A 25583-nucleotide genomic window follows, 5' to 3' on the forward strand; every position below is an offset into this window, starting at 1 on the left:
CCTCCCTCCCTCCCTCCTCTGGCTCCTTGTGCATCTTAGGATCATTTCAAAATTTTATTGTTTGTTTTTAAATCTGATACTACCACAGCACATGACCTCCTGCAAGTCCAAAAGTCTGTGAGGTCTGCTGATCAGCTGCTTCTTATGGTTCCTTAGACCAGGCTGAAAACAAGGGGTGACTGTGCCTTTTCTGCAGTGGTTCCTACACTGTGGAAAGATCCACACTCCTACATTAAAATGTCCCCAACATTGCATACCTTTGAATCTCATCTCAACACTTTCCTTTATTTCTTGGCTTTTAACCCAGCATGAGAGTTGTGTGGTCTCTGGGATTTCATGTTGATTTTCGTTTTTCACTCTTTTAACTGTTATTTAATTTTTACTGTCTTTTTAGTGTTTTATATGTTTATATATTTACATTCTAAATATATTTCAATACATATATTTTACAGAGGAAAACAAGTATGACTGCATGTGTGCTTTGGGCTTCCGTATGACTGTAGCTGTTTTTGATTAGCCTACTTCTTACTTTACCTCTCTATATTGCATTAATAAAGATTTTACTTAAGATAAAATAAGATAAGATAAGATAAGGTAATGCTTTATCGACCCCCTGGGGGAAATATGGTTGTTGCAGGCACAGACATAAGCCAAATCGAGAATCAGATAAAATAAGTAAAAAGAAGAAAAAGAAAAGGTGATACATAAAGATAAGAATAAAAATGTAATGTATATACAAATGTTACACATGGTGTCAATAGTTCTAATTACAGACAATAGGCAAGTATTATTCTGTAGCGACCAAGCGGCAACCTCCGGTCTAAAAATATGAGTCCAATGCGGAAGTGCTAAAAACTGCAGTTCATTGAGGATCCGCTTGAGGCTGGCTCTGGAAGTACTGGAAACCACATACACACCAATTCAAAAAAAGCCGATCTTTACAGCAGAAATAAACATGTTTAAAGCCTGGTACAAAAGGCAAGTGTAGTCTGGATAGCTCATTTCTCGATCAGCACACACTGTAGGGGGGATGATTTTTTTTCAAACGCGGCAATTTCTAAAATATTTAGATTACAAGTCTTCCAATGGGAGGCACAGCTGACTTGATTGACAAGCAGGAACACTGCAGCTGTTGGCAAGGAGGCTCAAAGCCCGCCTCTTTACATCACAATCACTCGACAGCAGCAATGTGGCTGCCGCCGCCGACTGGCCTCAAAACAGTGCTTCAGAACAGATGGGTGACATCACAGATACTACGTCCATATTTTATACAATATATGGTAGCAACTTAGTTTTTATATTGCAAAACCTTACCAAGGCCTGTATGGCCCGACAATTTCTTATTTTTATTTTGACAATACAAAGAACAAAAAAAACAAACAACAAAAGAGTTTAGATTTATTACATAATTCTATTTTTAATTTAATAAAATAATGACAAATTAACCCTTTACATGTTGAATGAGTAGGTTGTTTATTTGAAGAGGTTATGTTAAAACTGAGCATTAACTCAAAACAGCAACAAACAGGCTGTACAACAAAATACTGCCACAGGCTGTTTTCCTTTTCGTCTTGAATGTGAGTTTCACCTGAGATCACCTTCTGGTTGTATAAGTTGTATGAGGCCCTGTTGCCTCTGTGGTCTTTACATTCTATGTAACTGGAAGGGCTTTTATTTTGAAAAGCCCTGCACTAAGCTGGTTATCTTGCCGGTCGTTGCTCGGGGACCGGGCCGCTGCTTATTGGATGTGAGGGAGGAACACAGCAGTTGAGAGGGGAGGATCCGGGAGGAGGGCGGGGGGAGTGAAAACGCAGCATTAGCGGTGGAAAGTTTACTGTGGCTCAGTTCCGTGTGCGCAACAGGTGTGAGTTTCTCTTTGCAGTAGTTTTAAAGTCTTTATTTTAAAAGTTTAAAGTGGTTTTAGTGAGGGTTCACCTTGGAAACATGTCTCATCTCAGACCGAGACTCTGCCTGCTGGAAAAAAGCCCCAACGGATACGGGTTCCATCTCCACGGGGAGAAGGGCAAGACCGGCCAGTTCATCCGGCTCGTGGAGCCCGACACCCCCGCCTCTGAAGCCGGGCTGCTCGCCGGAGACCGCCTCGCCTTCGTGAATGGAGACAGCGTGGAGGGGGAGAGCCATCAGCAGGTGGTGGCGAGGATACGGGCCACCTCCGGGTCACTGGAGCTCATCGTGCTGGACGCAGAGACGACTGAGCTGCTGAAGAAACACAACCTGGAGTGCAGGAGAGAGTACGCCACGGAGGGGATCCCTCTGCCGGGCGGGGACAGCGACTCGGACCGCGGGGACACACAGAGCAACGGCACACCGAGGGAGGCCACCCCTGCCCCGCGGGAGAACGGGGACTCGTCCTCAGTGAGGTCCGAGAGGCTGAGTGTGAGCTCCAGCACCAAGGTAAAACACAGACCAGAGAGGAGGCTCAGGTTGATTTATGAGCCTGTTTTAATAAGAAACTTGACCTTATAGTGATTACTTTTTATTTACATTCACCCTGCTTTTGTAGACTTTCATTAATCCATATCTAAACCAAGAAAGGCTGTCAGGTCAAAGGTCAGCTGTCCCAAGATCTAAAGAAGTTCCTATAATAAGTTTATTATGATACTAGCAGGGTAAGAGAGGGTCAAACTTATGAAAAGTCAATTGAGAAAGTATGTAAAGTTTGATCTTGGACTTTGAGTCAGTGAGTGTGATATACATTGATTTAAATGATGATACATCAGTTTATTGAAGCAGTTTATGTGCTTTTCTGCCATTTGTTTCCACATAAATGTCTATAAAAGGCAAATTGAGTGAAAAGCTAAATTATCACACGAATATAAAACTCATAAATAGTCAGTTTCCCCATCGTAAAGCATCATGATCACTTATTCAAAGCATTATTTCCTGTGCTTTCCCAGGCTTTTAACTTTACAACTTTATTTAAGATGCCCTCTTCTCTCTTCTCTCTTTGAGACCTGTGATATTAAAGTTAATCTTAACATGATCAAAAGTAGGCGATGTGGATAAAATCCTCTGCAGTATAAGTGTTGTGACTGATATCAGTGTAACAGTAATTTGATCATTTCTGTAAACTGAGAAAAATGAGTTCATTTTTCAGCCTTTAGCGCAGGGTGTGACCCTTCAGTCGAGGTCCACTCACTTTAATGTTGCATCACTTCATTTATTTTTCCTACGAGCAGTTTATAAATGCTTAGTTGACAAAAATCCAAGCAGAAATGTTGAGTTGGACGTCTTAAAAATAAAGGTTAAAGCTGAAAATATTTATAGAGCAGTATTTTCTCGACACAGCATTTATTACCATGCAGGATTGATTTTAATACTCAAACATGTCCAGAGATTTTGAAGAGATAAGCAGCATGTTATATAAACATTATGGCTCTCATATAATCTCCAGTGACCAAGGCTTTATTGTCCTGTCTGTTCTGAGGCTAGTTTTACCTTTAAGCTGCAAAGGTTATTTGGAATTAGATCCCTCATTAAGTAGTTACTTCCAGGGCAAAGTGAAAGGATGTAAGCTCAGACAGAGAGGTGACACAACTCAGTGAAACATACCAGGCTTCTGCAGGCTCTCTCCTGGTGAACAGACTCTTTGTCATGTGAATGTCTGTCAGCGTCTCTTCTCCCCATCTTGAATTCCCTGTCAGGTTTGGCTTGTTGGACAAGGCTTTGTCACTTTGATGCATGTAAGACGCACATAGCTTTACTTTTTTTGAAAGCTGTTATCAAAATCTGATGGGGGTTTAAAAATTTGAGCTGACACAATGGGATATAAATAGTGCCATTATTGTACACACGCAAAAAGGCACTGAATGATAGTCGGTTGCTAGCTGTAAGATATAGGCTTGATCTTTATAGTTTGTTATGAACTCTGTTTTGACCTGCCGGGGACTACGGATGAAACGTAGACTTAGTTACATGGATGCTATACCGAAATGATCATAAATATGCACTGTCCCTTTAAATTTTTTTTTTTAAACGAAAAGCGAGATAAAACAAATAGTTAAAGGGTTGAAACAATGATCTGAAAGAAATGGGAACAGTAGAAATAGTCAGCTTGAAGCTGCAGTGAGTGACTTTCAGTTTGTGTCTGATTTGGCGCCCCCTGTTGAGAACGAGTTTCCTCTTATTGAGGGCTGCAGCTAAAGTCTAATTTGATTGTTGATCGATTAATGAGTTGATCAGATAATCAGATAATTAAGATTAATTGAAAAATGAGTTGTTGGCTCTAAGTGCGTCTTATTTTGCTATCAGCTTTTAACTTTAACATTGAACTTTAAACTCAAAACATGCCCTCAAAAATCTTAAATCAAGTCACGTGTTTGTCTCACTGTTTATTATTATTTTTTTTTTTCATTTTTTAAAAAACTCTTTTGTATTGATTTTTCAGTTTTATAAACACAAACATTACAACAAAATAAAACAAAACACATAGAAAACATAAAAAGTCCCACCCCAAACCAACAGAGAGCGCTGCGCTGTACACAAGAAAAATAAGTAACTGAAAAGACGACAGGAGACAGGTAAACAAAGAGCACATACAAGAAATAAATAAAAAGGGCAAACAGCCCTCATCTTCCAGGCACAGATGATAAGTTATATCTTCAGGAAGGAGTGCAGTGGTTCCCAGATCCTCCAGAACTTGTCTGCTTTTTGATTAAGGTCATGAGTCAACTTCTCGAGAGGAATAAGAGCAGAGATCTGTGATATCCACATGTCAACTATAGGGGCCTGGGGAGTAGACCACCGCAGCAGAATCAATTGTTTAGCCAGAAACAAAAGAATTGTCAACAGAGATGTTGTGTCTGAGTCCAAGAAATTGTCTGGAGCATGGTTAAGTAGACAGAAAGAGGGAGTCAGCGAAAACTGTTTACCAATCACCTTCTGGATTACAGCGTCCATCCCCGATCCATCACGGCACCGGAGTTGAAAGGTTTTTATTCTAGTCAATGGCTTAACTTCCACTGGATCCGAGTCGTTGAGTTCTGAAAACACAATTGGTTGGTGTTGACGGATGAGAGAGCATGCAGTCGGACCGCAGTGGATTGGAGACGGACCAGACATGGACATAGTGGAAGTCCTGGGTCACCCTGGTTCAAAGAGATGCGGACGGAGTTAGCTGTGCGAGTTTGATAGGTTAGAATCCAAATCAAGGCGTGATGGAGTGATGTTCTACGGTCATATTAGCCACTGTGTTGTGGCATGAAAATGGTCAATATGAGTGTGATGAATCAGAAACGATCAATGACTTCCCAAAGAAAGAGAGACAGTATGTCGCCTTCATTAACACATGTGACACAGCTGTGTTACTCTGTTGTAAGGCTGGGCGATAATTCAGTAACGATCATTATTGTGATATAATTTTTCTCAATATAAATATGACAAATGTTCGGTAGAGAATCGATAAATAAACCTGTAATTACACCCCCCAACCACTGGAAAGAGGGGGTCGTAATTTGCCTTAAACACTGGTTGCCACCCAACATTAGACAGAAGAAGAAGACAGCATTGAACAGCCAATCATGTCGCAGGGTGAAAGGAAGGCAGGGCTTGAAGACATTCAGAGTGGAATGCAAACACAGCTGAAACGAGCGACAGCGACACTGAAGAAAACTCAAAACCTAGCAGCTCAAAGCAGAGTCGTTAGTCTGACACTGTCGACTCTGCGTTAACTATTAACTTAATACACTTCATTAAATATACTTTCAGGATGTGGGTAAAGGAAGAGCACAGAGACAACTTCTGCTGTTCATTTCTAACACGTTTAATGTCCACCAGGACCGTAGGACAACTGAACACTGAATAACCGTGATGCATTCACTGCACTGTTGGAAACAACATCACTCTTCCTGTAACCCTTAGCAATCTTGAAGGGGAGAACACAACTCAAAACAATATAAAATAAGAATCTACAAACTAAAACTTTCCAAAAATCTCATTTTACACTAAAGACCTGCTTCCTGTTAGCACCATCAGAAATGATAGATTCAAGTAGCTTATCTGAGTTAACAAACCATCTTCAACTTTCACTCAGGACTAAAAATCTGCCTTTAGATTTAAATGGAAGAATGATTTGATATTTATCGTGATAATTATCGATATCGACTGTTATGAAAATTGTATCGTGATAACATATTTTGTAAATATCGCCCAGCTCTACTCTGTTGATCATTATGATATCTCTGGTACTTCAGGCCTGCTCCTAGCATCAAAAAGGGGTCTCATCAGTGCACAGCTCACCTTCTAGAAGGTTTTAAATTGCATCAGACTTCATGATCACTTTAGTCTGTTTCATAACCTGCTAAAGATTCCTCACAGGAGGAGATTATAAAGTAATGGAAAAACAGCTGAAAGAGTTTGCTTGAGTCATGATTGGAGGATTACATATGAGTGAAAGATCAACAGTTAAAGAGGGCTGGCCAAGACTGGATTAACAAGCCAAGTCCAGCAATGGAGGAATGATTGAGAGGGGGGATCAAGTTTATTACATATACAACTTTTTAAAATATATCTTTAATTTTAAGTTAAATTTTAGCCATTCACCCATCTGTTTTTCCTTGTACTTTGAGTCGACTCCTCTGCCTGTAGGTTAAACTGTTTTAACAATTACCATTATTTGAGATGACTTTTTAGGAGTAACAACTGGTTGTATGTGATGATAAAGTGTTAAACAGTAAGCTAAAGTCCTGGATAAGCAGCTGAAAGGGTCAACTCATGGAAGGGATAAACACTTGGAATACTTCACTGAAGGTGTTGGATAAATGGTTAAAGTATTCAGCTTAAAGTAAATGGTAACAGTGAAAATAGTCAGTTTAGGTAAAAGGTAACCAATCAGAAAGCTGGCTAAGTGATTGATGAAAATGGAAGGTGGTTAACGATGGCAGGATATTTATCTACGATGATCCCGCAGAGCCAAAAACATAGAAATCACCAATCTCGACTTTTTACTTTATAGCTTTTTAGTTTCTCATATTGTGAATGAGTTTAGTTGAGTGTTTCAATAAAAGCAGGTGGAATCGCAACAAAGCGTTGACACAGTCGGACCCATCCGGCACTCTCCCACATCAAGCACCCGGAGGAACTTTGAAGTTCTTTGAAACGCACTTCTTTTCTCAGATTACAATAATCCTGTGCGTCTGTGAGAGCAGGCTTTTGTTGTGTGTTATGAAACAAAAAGATATGAACATTGTTTGAAACCTTCATAAATACGTCTGTGAGTGTTTGAGCTAGTGTTTGAAAGTCTGGGCTATAGTTTAAATGTTGTGTAACAGGAATGTCAAACGGCCTCATTGTGGAGGAATTTAGCTGCCGTCCAACTCGGAGAATGTGAGGTGGTTTTATTTAGGGATTACTAAAATAATGGGATTCTTTTTAGTTTTAGATTTGACCTGAGCAGTGAGAGTCCTGGGTCAGCCACAAACAGAAGAGTGAAGGTTTTGATTTAGTGAGTTTCATTTGATTTAACACCCCGTACATGCTAGCTAACCTGAACCTCAACCTTTGTCTGTGTGCAGGTTGTAGAGTCTTATGTTTCGTATGTGGCAGTGGCTGATAAGATATTATCTTCATATCTAAACATGAAATGCACATTAGCAAACAAACCACAGATGTTACCTGACATTATCAAGAACCTTACGATGTGACCTAGCGGTCGATTAGAATATGAAGCCCATGTGGAAGTGCTAAAAGCTGCAGTTCATCGAGCATCCACTTGAGGCTGGCTTCAGAAACACCAGAAACCACATATACACCCATTCAAAAAAGACGATCTTTACAGCAGGAATAAACATGTTAACAGCCTGGTTCAAAAAACTGTTTCGGTCTGAATAGCTCATTTCTCTATCAGTGCACACTGTTTATAACTTTGTCATTTTGAACATATGAAACTTATCAGTTTTGCCCAAATAAGGACATGGCTGATAGGCGGGCACCTTGTGGCTGTTAGCAAAAAGGCTAAAGGCCTAGCTCAGACCAAGTTAGGTTGTTTTAAGCATTTCCAATATGGCCGCAGCCAACGATTGGCCTCAAAACAGTGTTCAGATACAGATGGGTGACGTCACTGATACTGCGTCCATTTTTCAAACAGTCTATGGGTGCGCACACTCATTAAACCACAAGTACTTTCTGGTAGGGGTGCATGATATTTTCGGTGTATTAACAGTATCAGTGGATAATATAATATTTTTACCGATGTGTACAACTGATAAGGTGACGCATTCATCATGTGCCTTCGATAATCGCAAACAACAAGCTTCAACATATCCAGAAGCATATTGTAGCGTCGGACACACACAGCAAATCACTTTTTTTCAATGTGTGTGAAGCAGAAGGGATGCAAGGAGGAGCAAAAACAACACTACTTTTAGATGACCGGTTTAATTGTGCATCTCAAGAAGCGTCACCAAGAGTCTCTGTAAGAAAGAAAAAAAGTGCAAAACCTGTCAGCAGCCTCGACTCCAGTACCTCAACAATGTTAGGAAATAAGACAGATGTCACTCAGACATCTGGTCTTCAAGTGGAAGTCCTGTCAGCATGTTGAGCCTTACTGCCCCGTGGATTGACGATGTAATTTTCGAATGAACACGTTTATCATTTATGGTAGAATCAAATGTTGTTTCTCTTGTTTCTGTTTCTGAAAACATACAGACCCAAATCAAGAGCAACAGGTAACTTCTATAACAGGAGAGACTTATACAATGGGAAAAAGGTGTTTATGTCTGTGTTAGTATCAATAGTGCTCAACCGAAATGAGTTTGAAAATATCGGCATATGGGATATCGGCAAAAATCCAACATTGATTTTGTCTATTGTGGAATCCAAAGATTCAGTCTCTGAGCCAATCAGCTGTTGTCTAGCATCTGGTGACATAGCCTCAAGAAGTGAACAGGTACTCTCATTATTCAGGTGATAAAAATGTTTTCAGTCTGATGAGCAGCCTTAAAAAAAGAGATTACCAGATTATTACTAAAGTCTGAATCCAAGCTACGTGACTCTAGTTCATGCCCTCTCACATGTGAGCACATCTAGCCTCTGATCAGTCAGTAAGAACGGGATGTTTTTCTCCCTCCCTCACTCTCTTCCTCTTTTCTAAGACCTCTTTAAGTCAGAGCCCGGCCAGGCTAGTTAGGATGCTGCAAACCTCCAGCTACATTCCTCCCTGATGTGAAACTTGGCAGCGCTGAGCCTGACTGATGGTCGGCCTCCCAGTGGGATACACTTGAGTAGGCCGGCCAGTGATGACGTGAAACCAGCCCTTCTAACGCCACAAACAATAGCTCCTTTCACGTCATCGCCTTGGATGCAACTTTGTTTTGCTGCTCAGGTCTCAGTGATCAAACTGTTTCTCTCTGGACCGAGCGACACACTTGTGGTGATCATCCGGACAAAAACTTGGACATCTGGTTCCTCAGAGACTGCTCTGTCCTTCGAGATAAAAGCACAAACTAAGTGAGCATGTCATCATATTATGGTAACATCCTGGCCTCCAGCAGTTCAGTCCTCCTCCACACCGAGGAGCCGTCTTTCGATCACCATGGAGATGCCCAGCAGCAGAAAGAGGCTTTGTCCGAAGTGTTTGCATGTGGAGAAAGGCTGCTGGGCCAGGGAGGAAAGCAGAGAGGACTCTCACGCTTCAACAAGGAGGCCATGCTGACCCTGAAATACCTACACACCCTCAGCAGACGTACTGTCAACAGTGCTGAAGTGAACCGAGCATGTGTGTGTGTTGATTCGGGTGTGATGGGGCTGTCACCGGGATTAAACAGCAATTTGTCGTGTGCTTGTAGGAGTGTAGAAGTCAAATGTTGAAATAACAGATCCACAGTGAACGGCTTAAAGAGGGAAGTTTACATTCTGGTCCTTGTTTTTCATTTTGTGGTAGATGGCTCGAGCCATCATCAGTGGACAGGGTGTAACGTAGTCTTCAGAGACACATGCATCAGATCTGAACAGTTCTTGTTTTGTCACTGACAGGCTAACACTGTTTTTAATGTCTAGTAAGAATGAATTCCTGTAAAGAGAAACCGCTTTGTTTATGTGTTTTAATAGAAAAACAGTCATTACATGTCTGTGTTTAAAGCATCCATCCATCCATCCATCCATCCATCCATTATCTTGACCGCTTATCCCATTAGGGGTCACGGGGGGCTGGAGCCTATCCCAGCTGGCTTCGGTCGGAAGGCAGGGTACACAGGTCGCCAACCTATCACAGGGCTAACACAGAGAGACAGACAACCATTCATGCACACACTCACACCTACGGGCAATTTAGAGTGATCAATCAACCTGAGCATGTTTTTGGATTGTGGGAGGAAGCCGGAGAACCCAGAGAGAACCCACGCATGCATGGGGAGAACATGCAAACTCCACACAGAAAGGCACCTGCCTGGCCGGGGATCTGAACCAGGAACCTTCTAGCTGTGAGGCAACAGTGCTACCCACTGCACCACCGTGCAGTGTTTAAAGCAACAAGACTCCATTTACAAGTCCTGTTATTTAGACATTACAACAATAAAGTTACTGATCAGCTGCTGACTGTGTTGGTTTAATCTGTAGGTAGGGCCTGGTTTTTAGTACGGGAAGTGTTCTTGCCTCTGTTGACAGTACATTCGTAGTCGATAAAGTATTAGCCAATCACGTATCAGCAAGTTTTGGAGTATGAAGAAATAATATTAATTTGTTACTTCATCAAACATAAGACTAGTTAATAAATCACAAGAAAAACATTTCCTTCTTCAGTTTCATATTGGGGATGTTTGGAAGCTACTTAATTCCTGGTCCTTCAAAAGATCATTTACATTTAGACTAACCAAACTTACTGTAACTTACTATTTTCAGCAAAACTGAGACTAACCAGAAACGGATGAACAGCTACCCCGGGGAATTTAAATTAACATACAGACCAACCAACTTGTCCAAAGTTTAAAAAAGACACTCACAATCTATTTAACACTGCTGAACTCAGGATCAAAAAGTCTGCAGGTTAACAATGTAAAATAGGTTTGCTGAGTCTGTCTACTATTAGTAGAACTAGCACCATCATTCTTTAGTCCTGCTTGAAGGTTAACATCCACAAACATGTGCTGTTTACACATCGCTCTGGTAATACAGTTTAATATCCAATAACTAGATCAACATACTGACAAACCACGCTGAGCTATGAGATGATATCTGTCATCTGCTTATTTAAATCTGGATAGTAGAGTATTGTAGCATTAAGGTACTAGCCATTAACTGCAGCTACAGCTGAGACACAACATACAGCATGTCTGGCATTTAATTCTTGATAATCTGTTTCAGCAATGAACAATTTTGCGGTCAACCAGTGACGATGACAATGTTTAATCGTTTATCTGACTATATGTGCACAACTCTAGTTAAAAAGCTGAAATAAGCCAGAGTGAAACCTCTGTGTAACTTACTATTAACAGCAAAACTGAGACTCACCAGAAACAAATGAACAGGCTACCTCAGGGAATTTAAATTTCAATTTAGACTAAACTCAGGATCACAAAGTCTGCAGGTAAACAATGTAAAATTGGTTTGAGGAGTCTGTCTTCCATTAGCAGAGCTAGCACCACAAGCCTTTAGTCCTCCTTGAAGGTTAACATCCACAAACCTGTCCTGGTTACTCATCGCTCTGGTCGTACAGTTTAATCTCTTTATATCGTTTATCTGACTATGCACACAACTGTAGTTTATTCAGCTGAATTTAGAGTGAAACCTCTGAGTAACTTACTATCTACAGCGAAACTGAGACTCACCAGAAACTGATGGACAGGCCACCCCAGAGAAATGTCACTCTTTCACAGAAGGTCCTTCTCTGTGAGGATCCTTCCTGTGATTCTGAGAGACATGATAGGAATACAGCCTGTCAGACACAGAACTTTTTAATGGACACACATATGCATTAAAGATAACTCTGCGTTCTGAAGACTTTGATGCTCACACTCAGCATGAAGGCCTCGAGGCAGCTCTCTCTTTATTTTCCAAGAGATGATTCCTTCTTCAGCCTTTCGTAATCTTCTCTTATCAATGCGCTCATGTACACCAGGGAGGGAACAATTAATCTGGTGTTTTACTGATTCAGGGGCAGGGAGTGCTGTAAATCAACAGTTCTGCCATGTTACTTATTATTTCCCATCGATTAGATCTCTGTAGTTATGAAAAAACAGCGATAGACTAGAGACGGGCTTGGATCTGCACTTTTATAGCTCATCCTCTGAGAGTAGAAGTTGCAGTGATGTTTTATATTCTGGAGTCAGACTGTTTTATTAAACTCAGCGTTTCACAGGTTTGAGTTGACCGTTGTGGATCCTTCATGCTTACAGATCGCTCCCCACGGTTTGAAGCGTGTGATTCATGGATCGATGGAAATTTCATCATCGTGCTTTAGAGTTTATGTGCTGCCAATAACTCCCTGTGAGGAGACTCTGGATAGAAAGCACGGGTATGTGTGTGCAGGCGGATCTGCTGAACACACACGTCAAGTCAGATCAGTCCTTTCGAAAACTGTTTGTTACGCAAACTCCCTCAAATTTATGATATTTCAGTGTTCATGTCTGCACTGAACCGAGCTGTGCTTTGACTTTTCTCCTCTCACTCTTAATTTGTGGTGTTATGGATCACAGCTGATCCGTGACCCGTTTGGATCACTCCCACGGTTTGGACTGCATGGATGGAAAATGTATCATCAGGTTTTAAAATCAATGTACAGCTGCTAGATCCCTGTGCAGAGTCTGAGTGAAGAGATATAATGAAGAAGATTGAGGGTGTGATATATTATAAGCTGCGTTGTGCTGTTACATTCATGGTTAAGTGAGGAGCAGAAACGTTACATCCTACGTTTCCTTTCTGAGTCTGAATCTTGATCATCTTGCGCGTTGAAGGAACTTTCCATCAGATGATTTTTCACCCGGGCTGCTGTCCAAAACAAACTCCATAAACGTCCTGTTGACGTCAGCTGACTGAGCTCCTCACTGCCTCACTGTTTTCTCATGACGTCGTCTGAACAAACACACGGATACAAAAACGCCTGCAGGATGTCCGAGATTCTCATACAGGCCTGTTATTCTCAGCAGAAGAGAGAAATCAGCTGTTCCCTCACTTTCTGCATGTCATGCTTCAGTTTATCCGAGGACATGTTTCTGACAGCCTGCTCTGAGCCGTCACCCTGAGATCAGTCCCTCCGGCTCTGCTCGGACTGATGGAAGACTGCAGAACCATCAAGATTGAATCTTTAGCAGGACCCGGATTATAATTACATTTGGTTCAAGCAATTAGGAGGCAGTCTTTGAAGTCTGTGCTCCTCTCACACTGACTGCAGTCATACTATGTTACATATATACAAGGCTTTGTCATGAAGCTTGGGACTCAGCTGCTTTAAACGCTAATCTGGCAGCAGCTGTAAATCCAGAATTCAGCATGACCAATCAGATCAGGGCGATTGTACACAAAGAAACTATGAGTGTGTGGGTGAAGTCCTCTGGGATGTGGATCATTAATAGACATTCATTCTCTCACCAATGTCTCTCTGAGCTCTGTTACATCACAAAGCTAACGTCAGAAACTAGAATCTGTAAATGTAACCACACCTCCAAGATCGATGAGGAATCAGGATTTCTAGATCAAAGTGAGTCTGAACAAAACATCCCGTTTACACTCTCTTTATCAGCGTCCAGCTCTCTTCTCAGTGCAGAGATTCCCCAGAGACTTAGTTCTTTTATTGGCAGTGTGTTTGAGTCTTTCATATCATTTAAGACTTTTGCATGTGTTTTTTTTTTTTACTTGCATCATTTCCAATTTTACTTTGATGATTTTTTAAACTTTTTATTCCAGTTCAAGAGATGTGGTTGCATAGTAAAGTAGGGACACAACAATCAGAGACATTGATGGTATGATAGTCGAAGTAATAATCATGGTTTCACAATTATCACAATTATTATGCGTTAATCACTTTCACAACATTACTGGTGTATTAAATCACCATGAAAATCCTGTCTATTGTTGTTTTAGTTCATTTTAATGTAAGTCAAAATGTTTGAAAGAAACTGAGAACATCTCTCACACAGAATTGTTAATAACTGAATTGCAATTATATTATATTATACTATATTTTAATTTATATTATATTAATCAATATTAATCATCACTTAGACTTAATCATGTCCAACCATAGATGTACATGTATAAATAATGGACGTAATATCCGTGACGTCACCCATCTGTTTCTGGAGCGCTGTTTTGAAGCCAATTGTCGGCGGTAGCCGTATTGGAAATGTTTGACTCAACCTAACTTAGTGTGAGGTAAAGAGGCAGGGTTTGAGCCTCCTAGCCAACAGCTATGCATTCCCGCCTGTCAGCGAAGTCAGTCATGTCCTTATTTGGGCAAAAACTCGTAATCTTAATATCTTGTTAAATGTCGCATTAGAAAAAGGGCATCTAAAGGGCGCTTTTTTCAACATTTCATTCACTGGAGGGGCATCTACAGAGCACTTTTTCATGCGTTCCCCACTGAAGGGCACCAGAGAAGGCAATTTTTGATGGTTTATCTCCTACAGCGGAATCCAAGAGGACACTTTAGCTCGGCCCCCCCCCCCCCCCCCGAGCACACCACTGCTGTGGCATGTCATGCTGAGTGGAGATCCTACGTATATGCTACATCAAGTTGTGTTTGACAAACATCCCTTGTTTCTTCAGTGGATACAAACTTCCTACTTCTCAAGTTAATCTAAACTAGTGTGGTCCCCTGTGTCTCTTGATAGACACAGCTCATTTGCTTCCATAGTGAGACTGTTGGGGGCTGTGGCTTTCCACCGCGACTCCTTGACTCACCATAAACATGCGTGCTACACCAAGATTTTTGAACTTTATGTGTTCAAAGCTCAACAAGAGGTCCCTGAGTTTGATTAGACACAACCTTATCATCTATGTTTCCATTGTTTAAATAACAATGAACTTTCCTGCATTTCAGTGCTCACTCTTTCCCCCTTCTTATCACCTCTGTGGTCAAACTGTTAGAAGAGGTTTTGGAGGTCTTGGAGGTCTTGAAGTGCTTTAACTTGTTGCAGATTGCTTCTTCATTAACCCCACACACTCGCACACACAAGGTACAAACCTACTCACTTCACACTCGCACATGAGCAGCGTGTTCCTCTGTCAGCAGACAAGCAGTCTGGGTGGAGCCTCTGAGGAAACCACTTCCTGTCCCTGCAGAGAGTTGCTATAGAGCCGAAGCTGCACGCTTTGTTTTTGTCGAAGTGGGTTGGTGATAACATAACGCTGCATGTTGGTGTGGATTATGTAAGCTCATACCCTCCCCATGAGATCAACCCAGGCAGCTCAAGACAATGAAACAGCAACTTTCATGCAAAGTCTACTTCTTCTATCTGAAGTCACTTTTTTAACACAAACACAAAGATCATCTCTGACTCTTCAGCTTCATGTATCTTGTTACTGTGAACCAGAACCTTATGTTTAATGTCTAATCCATGTTAAAGCCTTCATGAAGCCACTGGGCCGTCAAATTCAGCATCCTGTCATCTCTCTCTCTTTCTCTCTCTCATTCTCCTCTATCCCTCTGATGTGTGTCTAACATGAGTCTGGTCCTGCTGGAGGTTTCTGCCTGTTAAAGGAAGTTTGTCCTTGCCACTGTAACTTGCTAAATGCCACAAAGTGCTCTGCTCATGGTGGATTAAGATGAGATCAGACTGAGTCCTGTCTGTAAAATGGGACTGGATCGTATTACAACTTGAGGAGTGTTTTTCTTCCTTGAGGTCCATTTTTCCTGAAATGGAGAAAAACATCCACACTGGTGATGCCATGTTTACTCTCCATTTTTATTAATAATAATATATAACATATAACAATAATAATAATAATAATAATAATAATAATAATAATAATAATAATAATAATAACAATAACAATAACAATAATAATAATAATAAAATATAAATACATTAAATATATAATAATAATAAAATATAAATAAATTAAATATATAATAATAATACTACCACTTTAACGATATAATTCTAATAAATAATAAGTCCATGTTTATAAATGATACAATTATTATTATTATTAATAATAATAATAATAATAATAATAATAATAAAAACACAGTATAAATTAAATATACAATAGTATCATTTAAAAAAAGAATAATGATAAATAATAAACTGTCCATTATTATTTATAATAACATTAAATATAATAATAACTTGAATATGAATATACATTAAATATAATATTAATTATAATAAAATAATAATGATAATAATATATTTTCCATGATTACTCTCTCGTCAGCTTGTTGCAGCTGCTCCTGTTACTGTTCTTCTTCTCTGTCTGTAATGGCCTGCAGATGTAAATCTTTGTTAATAACTTATATTGGCTGTTTTTATCTGACAAAATTGTAACATATAATAATAAGATACTCCCTTTTTGTATCTCTTGCATCCCTGACAAACATTAGACCCAGGCCTCCATCCAGCAGGCAAAATGTCCACTGTGCTGTTTGCATAAAATAACTTTTCTTATTTGTTATCATGAATTCAGACTTTGAGTTATTTTGGATGCTCATTCTGGGATGGTGATAAAATTAGAATTTATTGTGCAGTCCCAGTCTAAATGTAGTCTAACCGCCTCATTAGAGAGCAGTAACCCTACCTCTGACTGCGCTCTCAGCCTTTACACTCAGTGAGGAGCTGTTACAGTCCATTGTGCAACTCTTCCTGTTGAGGTGTTCTGTGCTCTGTTGCAACCCGTACAATAGACAGCTTAAGAGGCTGGTGAGAGAGCTGCTGCTGCGCTCACTCAAACCTTCAGCAGTGAACAAAGAAACAATCTTTGGATAATTGAATAAAACCAGAAGTTATGAATAATTGACATCGTGTTGGGAGTGAACCTTGTCCTCTGTGTGGAACTGTTCCAGAGGTGATTATAAAAGCTTCACATTGCTGTGTTTAGTGTTTCACCCTCAGTTCAAGGTCCTTCACCAACAAGTCACTCCTCATTATGTTGCAGAGGATCTGATGTTTAACTACACAAGCTGTAAAACCATTAACCTTTGATTTTCAACCAGCTCAGAGGATGTTAACGAGGCCCGTCCGCCTGCTGCCTCGCTCTATAACCTTGGCTAATACTGCGCCCACACTGAGGATGTTTGTGGCAAACTATATTTATATGTCTCTGTTTGTGCATCGTCTGAGTCTGCAGCAGAGTGGGCATTATCTGGTTTTACTGAAGCCCCGTTCACACATGCACACCTGGACATTTCAGTAAAATTTGAGGACAGTCTGCAACATAATTCAAGATGACAGTTTTTGTGCTACGTATAATCTGATGCATCCATAAGACTTCATTTTGTGCATGCACTGGCATAAATGTTATTACCCCGCCCACTCGGTCCTGAATAGCTCCTGCTTTGTTCACACCCACCTCTTGCAGAAATTTTAAATGAGGGTTGGCAGGAAAAACTCTGGATACAGTTGGGGTGGAAAACTTGCGTCCACACATGCAGATCAGGGAAACTTAGAGGAGTGTAGTTTGCATGTGAAAAAGGCTTGTGGTGAATCCAGCAGGTTGCTTTTCTGGTATTGAACTAGAACCTCACTGCAGAGGAAGGTTTGGGGGATAATTTATAAGTGAAATCTTACAACAGGCCTTTTATACAATTGCTATTTTAGAGATGGGCGATAATTCAACAACTATAATTACTGTGATGTAATTTTTCTCAATATAAATATAAAAAAGGTTCAATAAGATGTGATATATTTAAACCTGTAAATACACCCCCCAACCACTGAAAAGGGTGGGGGCGCTAATCAGCCTTAAATGCTAGTTGCCATCCAACATTAGAAAGAGGAGTTGAACAGCCAATCATGTTGCAGGGTGAGAGGTAGGCGGGGCTTAAAGATGCTTGGAGCAGAATGCAAACACAGCTGAAACAAGCGACAGCGACACTAAAGAAAACTCAAAACCTACCAGCTCAAAGCTGAGTCATTAGTCTGACACTGTCGACTCTGCGTTAACTATTAACTTAATACACTTCATTAAATAAACTTTCAGGATGTGGGTAAAGGAAGAGCACAGAGACAACTTCTGCTCTGCAAACATGTTTGCTGTCCACCGAGACCATTGTGCAACTGAATACAACTATAACTCTTGGTAAACTTAGAAGGGAGTGCATTTCTCGAACAACACTCTATAAACTGATACAGCAAACACAATTTGACTTATCTGTGTTCTACACTCAAATAAAATTATGCAAATAACCTCAACCTGAGAAAAAAAAAGAACTGAGAGAGCTGCTTCCTGTTAGCACCATCAGAAATGATGGATTGAAGAAGTTTATCAGAAAACTAAATCCAGATACAAGCTAACAAACCGTCTTCCACTTTCACTCAGGACCAAAAATCTGCCTTTAAATTTAAATGAAATAATAATTTGATCTTTATCAGGATACTTATCGATATCGACTGATATGAAAACATTTATAGTGATGACGTAATTTTCAATATCGCCCAGCTCTATGCTATGTTAAATATCAACACTTTGAAGCGAGCATTTCCTTCTGGTTGCAAACAAAGTCTCACTACTAAGAAAACAGTATTTTAATTTGAGGCTGATTCTGATGCCAACATTAGATATGGATGTACGTTCACCTTATCTTTGTGGATTATGTTCAGATATGGACAACTACAACTTTGGAACTGCTCCGACTGTACGTATCTGTCTTTAACTGAAACTTTGACATGCTCAGCAGAGTCCAGTGTGAACAGCTTATCTGTGGTGCTGTGCTGCAGGAGCTGCAGATAGAGCTGCGAGGACTGAAAACCACACTATTTATGACATCATGTTTGTAACGTTCCTCAAAAAAAAAAAATCTGCATTATTATTTTGTAACATCATTCTTATTACTGGAGCATACTCAACAAATAAACTCATAAACTTGTGGTTGACTTGTGGCTTTTTTGTGATCAACTTTTTCTTGATTTTTTGTTTCAAAGTACACACAGACACAAAAAGTGGAAATGCAAAACAAAGAAGAAAACAGAAACCAAAACTACAAACTCCTCCTCCTCATAGATCTTCATAAACACAGGGGTAATAAGTGCAGGATACATCGACCCAACATTCAACAAACAATAACTGTTAAGATTACAACACATTCATTATTAACAAAGCCCCAACATCAAGACAGGATAAGATCCAGTCCCATCTTACAGACAGGACTCAGTCTGATCTCATCTTAATCCACCATGAGCAGAGCACTTTGCAGCATTTAGCAAGTTACAGTGGCAAGGACAAACTTCCTTTAACAGGCAGAAACCTCCAGCAGGACCAGACTCATGTTAGACACACATCTGCTGAGACCGTGTTGGGGTTAAAAAGAGGGATAGAGGAGAATAAGAGAGAGAGAGAGAGAGTGAGAGAGAGGGTGGTCATGAATGGGGGCCCAGGCGATGGAGGTTTGGTGCCCCAGAAGTGATCTGGCTCTTCTCCAGCTCTCAGCCCAACTTCAAATCTGATCCATGCTGTGAACCAGTGGCAGACCGATCCCCTGCTGCTCTGAACAATAACATCATGAGTGTAAACTGCTCACATTAAGTGTGTTCAAGGACCGATGGAACAACAGGTAGAGTAAGTGTTGCAGGATAACGTTGGGACATGTTGGGACATGATGTTTGTGCTACAGAGAGAGCAGTAACTGCAGGCCTGACTCCAGTGATGACCTCATTCTTTGTCACACACGTCATGTTTGTAAAATACAGCGTCACAGTTATCGCCGTGTTTCCCCCACAATGACAGAATTCATCTTTGTGCTCTGTTTAGGAAACATGTCGCACAGATCTTTGTGTTATGATCACGGTGACACACTCAAACTTTCCCTGCTGGCATCATTAGACATCATGTTTATTAGTCAGTCACATCACACACACACACTGCGCACAGGAGGTGTGTCCTGAGTTATTTATCTGATTGTGTGTGTGTGTTTCTTTAGCAACAAGCATTATAAAGTGTATCAAAGAGCCTCTCAGCTGGACTTTACCCTGAGCTGTCGTGAGCACACAGCTCCTGCTGTCACTGCACTCCTCTGCTGTGTGTCGCTCTGCTGATGCTGTGGTTTTCCTGTGCAGACGGAGAGAGAGAGAGAGAGAGAGAGAGAGAGAGAGAGAGAGAGAGAGAGAGAGAGAGAGAGAGAGAGAGAGAGAGAGAGAGAGAGAGAGAGAGAGAGAGAGAGAGAGAGAGAGAGAGAGAGAGAGAGAGAGAGAGAGAGAGAGAGAGAGAGAGAGAGAGAGAGAGAGAGAGAGAGAGAGAGAGAGAGAGATAAAAGAAACTCTGTATTTTAGAAGATAAATACTCATATGTTTCCAGAATTATTCTTACAAGGAGATGATAAGTCGTGTGTTTTTTCTCCCCTTGATTAGATCATATAGTCTGAAGTCATGCTTTAGTCATGATAAAGTGTTTGACTCGTCTTCTGCCTGAATTCTCTTTTCTGATGGAAGGAATTTTCAGAACAGAGGTCCTATCAGTTCACCTGCAGACTTTATATCAGCACACGTTAGTCTCAGATGTGGTTGATCTTCAGACTGTACAGACTATTTCTGTTGAGGCAGCACAATGAGGTCGATGAGAGAGTTAAAAATGAACAAACAGTTAAAATGTGAGCTGCAAAAACCCTAAACAACTCACTAAAAGAGGCTGTAACACTGTGCAGCTGATGGTACCTGCAGAGCCAGGTGATCTTTTGACAACACGTAAGACCTTTCCCTTACATGTAGTTATATGTGGCTCAGGAGGCAGGGTGGGTCATCCACTTATCTGAATGTCAGCAGTTTGATCCCCAGCTCCACCTGTCCACCTGTCCACCTGTCCAAGTGTGCTTGGACACGATGTTGAAGAACTCAGAGCGACTGCCAAAGGCGTGACTGTGTTAATGTGTATTTATGTCAGATTGTGGGGCATGGTTGCATAAACATGGTGTGAATGGGTGATGAAGCACTCTGAGCGGTCACAGCAATAGAACTGCTTCCCTCAATATCTGATTTAACAGCTTTTTAACAAACACAATTCATTCTTTGCAACACAAACTTTAGGCTTTTGTAGTGAAGTCAAAGTTTGTTTATCCAGCAACAGTTACTTAAATGTGCGGCTCAAGCTCAAAACACAATAAGAATAATTATGAATAATATCACGTCAGCATGGGGTTTGTTTGTTGTCGGCTTTAAATCCTCTCCTTATACGTCATGTACAAAATAGTCATAAAAGAATACAGGAAAGGACAGGTTCATTTCAAGCTTTGTACAGTGAATTTAGAGTAAGTTTTATTAAAAAAAAGCATGAACAAGCAAAAAAAAAAATTAAATGATAAAAATGATCCAGAAGCTTAAAAAAAAATCAAGTTTCCAAGACGAAAAAAAAAATGAATGCATAAATATAAATAATTATATGTAGTCCTGTCCTGAGAATTATTGCACAAGAAATATTTTGAAAATATATTAAAGCATGTGAAAAAATGTTATTTTATTTTTTGTCTGCACAGTTGTTTTATATATACATGTGTTATTGCAGGGGTTCCCAAAGATGGGGGTTGGGACCCCCTGGTGGGTCGCCAGACACTAATTGGGGCTCTGGATTTTTTTTGTTTTTTTAAGTAATCTAAAAATATGATTGCCATTACTGTGAATATATTTTTTAAAAAGTAATTGATTTAGAAATAAAACCTTGCACATACAGTTTTTTCATTAGTTTTCTGCCTTTCTTTAGATGACTCCTAAGTAAGGATGTCAATTTCAAGTATTTTCCGTGATCGATCATGGAAATGTGAACAATCAATTATCGATTGATCATTAAAAAAAACGTAAAAGTTTTCCATGTCAAAAAGAATGCCAAATTTGTTTTTCCCTTGGATGAAATTTTCCTTCACAACACAATGTATATAACCGGCAGTATCAAAAAGCTGCGGATCGTATTGAGGTTTTCAAAATGTTAAACACGCAACATGTGGAGCAGGCTCATAATCTCATACAGTCATAAAAGTGAAGGCTCAGACTTCAACAAGAGAACTGAACAGAAACATATTTCAGACTCACAGTGTCCAGTTCTCTGTCTACTCGTTCTTATTGAGAAAAATAAGCATATGAACGTGGTCAGGTGTCAGCTGGGAGCACAACTGGGTCCTAATCAGTCCGATGGCGGAGAAAAAAAGCGCTCGTGGAGACCTGTCACTCAGCCGCAGCCTCCAGCTGAGCGTCTCCGCTTTGTGCAACACCTTCAGTCAGCTGATTCACATCGAAACATGCTTTAAACTTAAAACACCTCCCTGATAGCTGAACAAAATATGAGACCACATGATGTTTGTCCCACGTGATAGAAAATCTAAACAAAACATTTGTTTGAGTAAGTTCTTAACAATCAATTAATCCATACTCGAGTAATTGTTAACATCCCTACTCCTAAGGTTAGGGTTAGAGTTAGGGTTAGTTTACAGTTAATTAACAAAAGCATCAGTAGCAGCGGTTCATTCATAACAGCACAGGAAACACAGCATCATGTGCATGTAGGTGGCTACTTTTCTGCAGGCTAGCTAAATTAAGAATGAAGCTACATTTAATTACATCGACAGACAGTGTGGGTTGCAAGTCTTTGGCACCTATATTTTGGGTGTCGTGGGCCGTAAAGTTTGACAACTCCTGTGTTATTGCAGTGTAAGGTCATTTATGTGAGTCTTCTGAATCTACTCTAAAATAAAAACCATAACAGTTAGAAAATGACTTACTTAACATTTAAGGGTACAAAGCATTTAGAATGACATCACAATATGCAAAAATACAGCTGTAGGGATGAACATCTTAGTGATTTCAACAGGAATTTAAACCCTGACTAACTGACTAGTCCCAAGGTAGCACAGCTAAACACAGGATCACAGAGTCTGTAAGTAAACATGGCACATTGGTTTACTGAGTGTGGCTAACACATTTAACACCACCAGCTTTCAGTCCTCTTTGCAGGTTAACGTCCACATGTCTGTGCTGTTTACTCATCACTTTGGTCGAGTGGTTACATCAGTTTAATCAGACACAACCATCATTTACTAGGTCAACATACTGACAAACCAAGACATCTGTCAGCTGTGCTTGTTTACATCCGGGAAGTAGAGCATCAATGATTGTGGCAGTAGACATTAAAGCTAGGGTTGGTAGTCTCAGAAAACCAGCATGAGTTTGAATGTAGCATTTCCTCATGACTCCGTCTAACCTCTCCCCTCCTCCCTCTCCCCTCCTCCAAAACAACGCCCCCCCCGCTCACATGCACAAGCGCCGCTGATTCTCGACCATATGATCGTGACTGATTCAAAACCGGTCCTCACCAAAACATTCTCATAGTGAAAGTTAAAAACACAAACAAACATGGCTGCTGTTAGTACTCACAACTATCATGCTAGCATTATCCAGTTGTACTGGTGACACGATATCAGGAGAAAAGTTATAACACATGTAATACTGTAACAGCTCTACTGTTTGTTAAACGTGTTCAGTGTAGATGTTCTTAATTCCTACAATGTTGACGGTCAGTGAAGGCATCAGGAGAGGTATAGAGTGTGCGAGCTGGAGAGAGGAGAGGAGAAGTTCTTCATTCATTCAAACATTGATTGTTGCTTTGTTGGTTGGCGTGATCACGGCCGACAGTGACCGGTTATTAAAGCTCAACGTGTTCACCGGACGGACGCTACAATACATCTACATTTTCTGTAGGACTTAGTAAATGTCATTAATTATTCTGCTTGTTGGTGAGAGCTTTTTAGACTCTGATCCGGACTACAGTCCTGAGCAAAGCACCTCATCAGGTCAGAGGGGACAGGCCCGAGGACGAGCGAGAGGGGCAGTAAATAGAGTCAGGGGAAGTAGAGGCAGGAGACGGGGACTCGGAGGGGTGCACGCCGGGGAAATGTACGCGCAGGAGGAGGGCAGAACGGCTGGACGGGATTTGATTGGTTTAAAATTTGGGGAGCCAAAAAACGGCGATTGGTTAGTGTTTTCCCAGGTTTACTCCGGCTGTAGATAGCAGTTTTTTTTTCACTCTTTTTTAGGAACACATCATGTAATGATTGCCATCAGGACATAAAGATCATTTAACCAGTATGACAAAAAGTGTATCTAAATCTGATTACCAAACCCAGCTTTAACCCAAGCTACAACCCTGGCTTGTGTCGGGTGGCTGAGCTACAGCTTTGATACAACATATGACCGGCAATGTGGGTCAGCAATAATAAAAACATTAGTAATAAGTTAAACTAGTAATTCTGGTGAAATTATTCATCAGTTAGTTGCCTACATATGCACATCCCTAATTGCAGATGAAAAACTGGGAAATATCTCCAAAACTCAAAATGTATAAAGACCGTGAAGTTTCTGAGAAATGTTTTATTCATGTTTCTCAATTCACAGAAATATTTCCTAACAGTATTTCTGTATTAAATTAATGACTCATTTTAATTTCCAAAGATCATTGCTATGGCTTACTAACTGATTTAACCATAAGTGACTCAGTTTGAACTCATTTTAGGGAAGTGAAGCTTCTACAGTAAAGACTTTACAGGAAATCACAGAAACAGATGAATCTTTAAAAACACTAACTCTCCAATTTATCAAAGACGGGGAAGAATTTGGGTCACTTTCATGGACTGTCCACAACATGAACTCTGTGAAACCACCATAGACTGTCTATACAATAGACGTAGTATCCATGACGTCCCCCATCTGTTTCTGAAGCGTTGTTTTGTAGTCAATCAGTGGCGGGAGCCATATTGGAAATACTGAACTCAACCTAACTTCTGTCGAGCTAGAGTGAGGTAAAGAGGCGGGCTTTGAGCCTCCTCGCCAACAGCTACAGTGTTCCCGTCTGCCAATCAAGTCAGCTGTCTTTGAAATTGCTGCGTTATGAAAAATTCACCCCCGTACAGTATGTGCCGATAGAGAAATTAGCCATTCAGACAACACTTGTCTTTTGTACCAGGCTGTAAACATGTTTATTTCTGCTGTAAAGATCGGCTTTTTTTAATTTGTGTGTACGTGGTTTATGGTACTTCCAGAGCCAGCCTCAAGTGGACGCTTGAGGAACTGCAATGGCTTTAATTCTCAAGGCCGGAGGTTTGCCGCTTGGACACCACACATTGGTTTCTGTAGAGGCATTATGAAGCACAACGATGGTGGACGCCATATTGGAAATGCTGACTCAAACTGACTTTTGGTCAACACAGAAACAGCCATAGAGGTGGAGCTGAACCTCCTGGCAAAGGGCTACAAAGCACCCATCCCAGTCATCTCAGTCATGTCACTAATTATGTAAACTTATGCATCACTCTTGGCTTCATATTTTCAAACAGATTCATCATCATCACCCCAGTTTTTAGAAATAAATGAGCTCAAGAGACCAAACTTGTTCTCCTGCAGCCGGCTGTAAACGTGTTTATTTCTGCTGTCAAAGCGAGCTCTCTGATATGAGCTTTCCTTAGCTTTGCAGCCAGCCTCAAGTGGACACTTGAGGAACTGCAG

General features: G+C 40.5%; 1 protein-coding gene across 1 annotated transcript in view; it reads left to right on the top strand.

Moving 5' to 3' along the window:
• Positions 1-1769: 1769 nt before the first annotated feature.
• The window catches only part of slc9a3r1a (SLC9A3 regulator 1a), a 35462-nt gene continuing 11648 nt past the window's right edge, over positions 1770-25583 (top strand). The window contains exon 1 of the mRNA XM_034678677.1: positions 1770-2415. Coding sequence (XP_034534568.1) covers positions 1945-2415 — 471 coding nt within the window. The 5' untranslated portion in view covers positions 1770-1944. The remainder of the gene's footprint in view (positions 2416-25583) is intronic.

Source organism: Notolabrus celidotus, unplaced genomic scaffold, assembly GCF_009762535.1.
Source record: "Notolabrus celidotus isolate fNotCel1 unplaced genomic scaffold, fNotCel1.pri scaffold_200_arrow_ctg1, whole genome shotgun sequence".
NCBI classification, from domain to species: domain Eukaryota; kingdom Metazoa; phylum Chordata; class Actinopteri; order Labriformes; family Labridae; genus Notolabrus; species Notolabrus celidotus.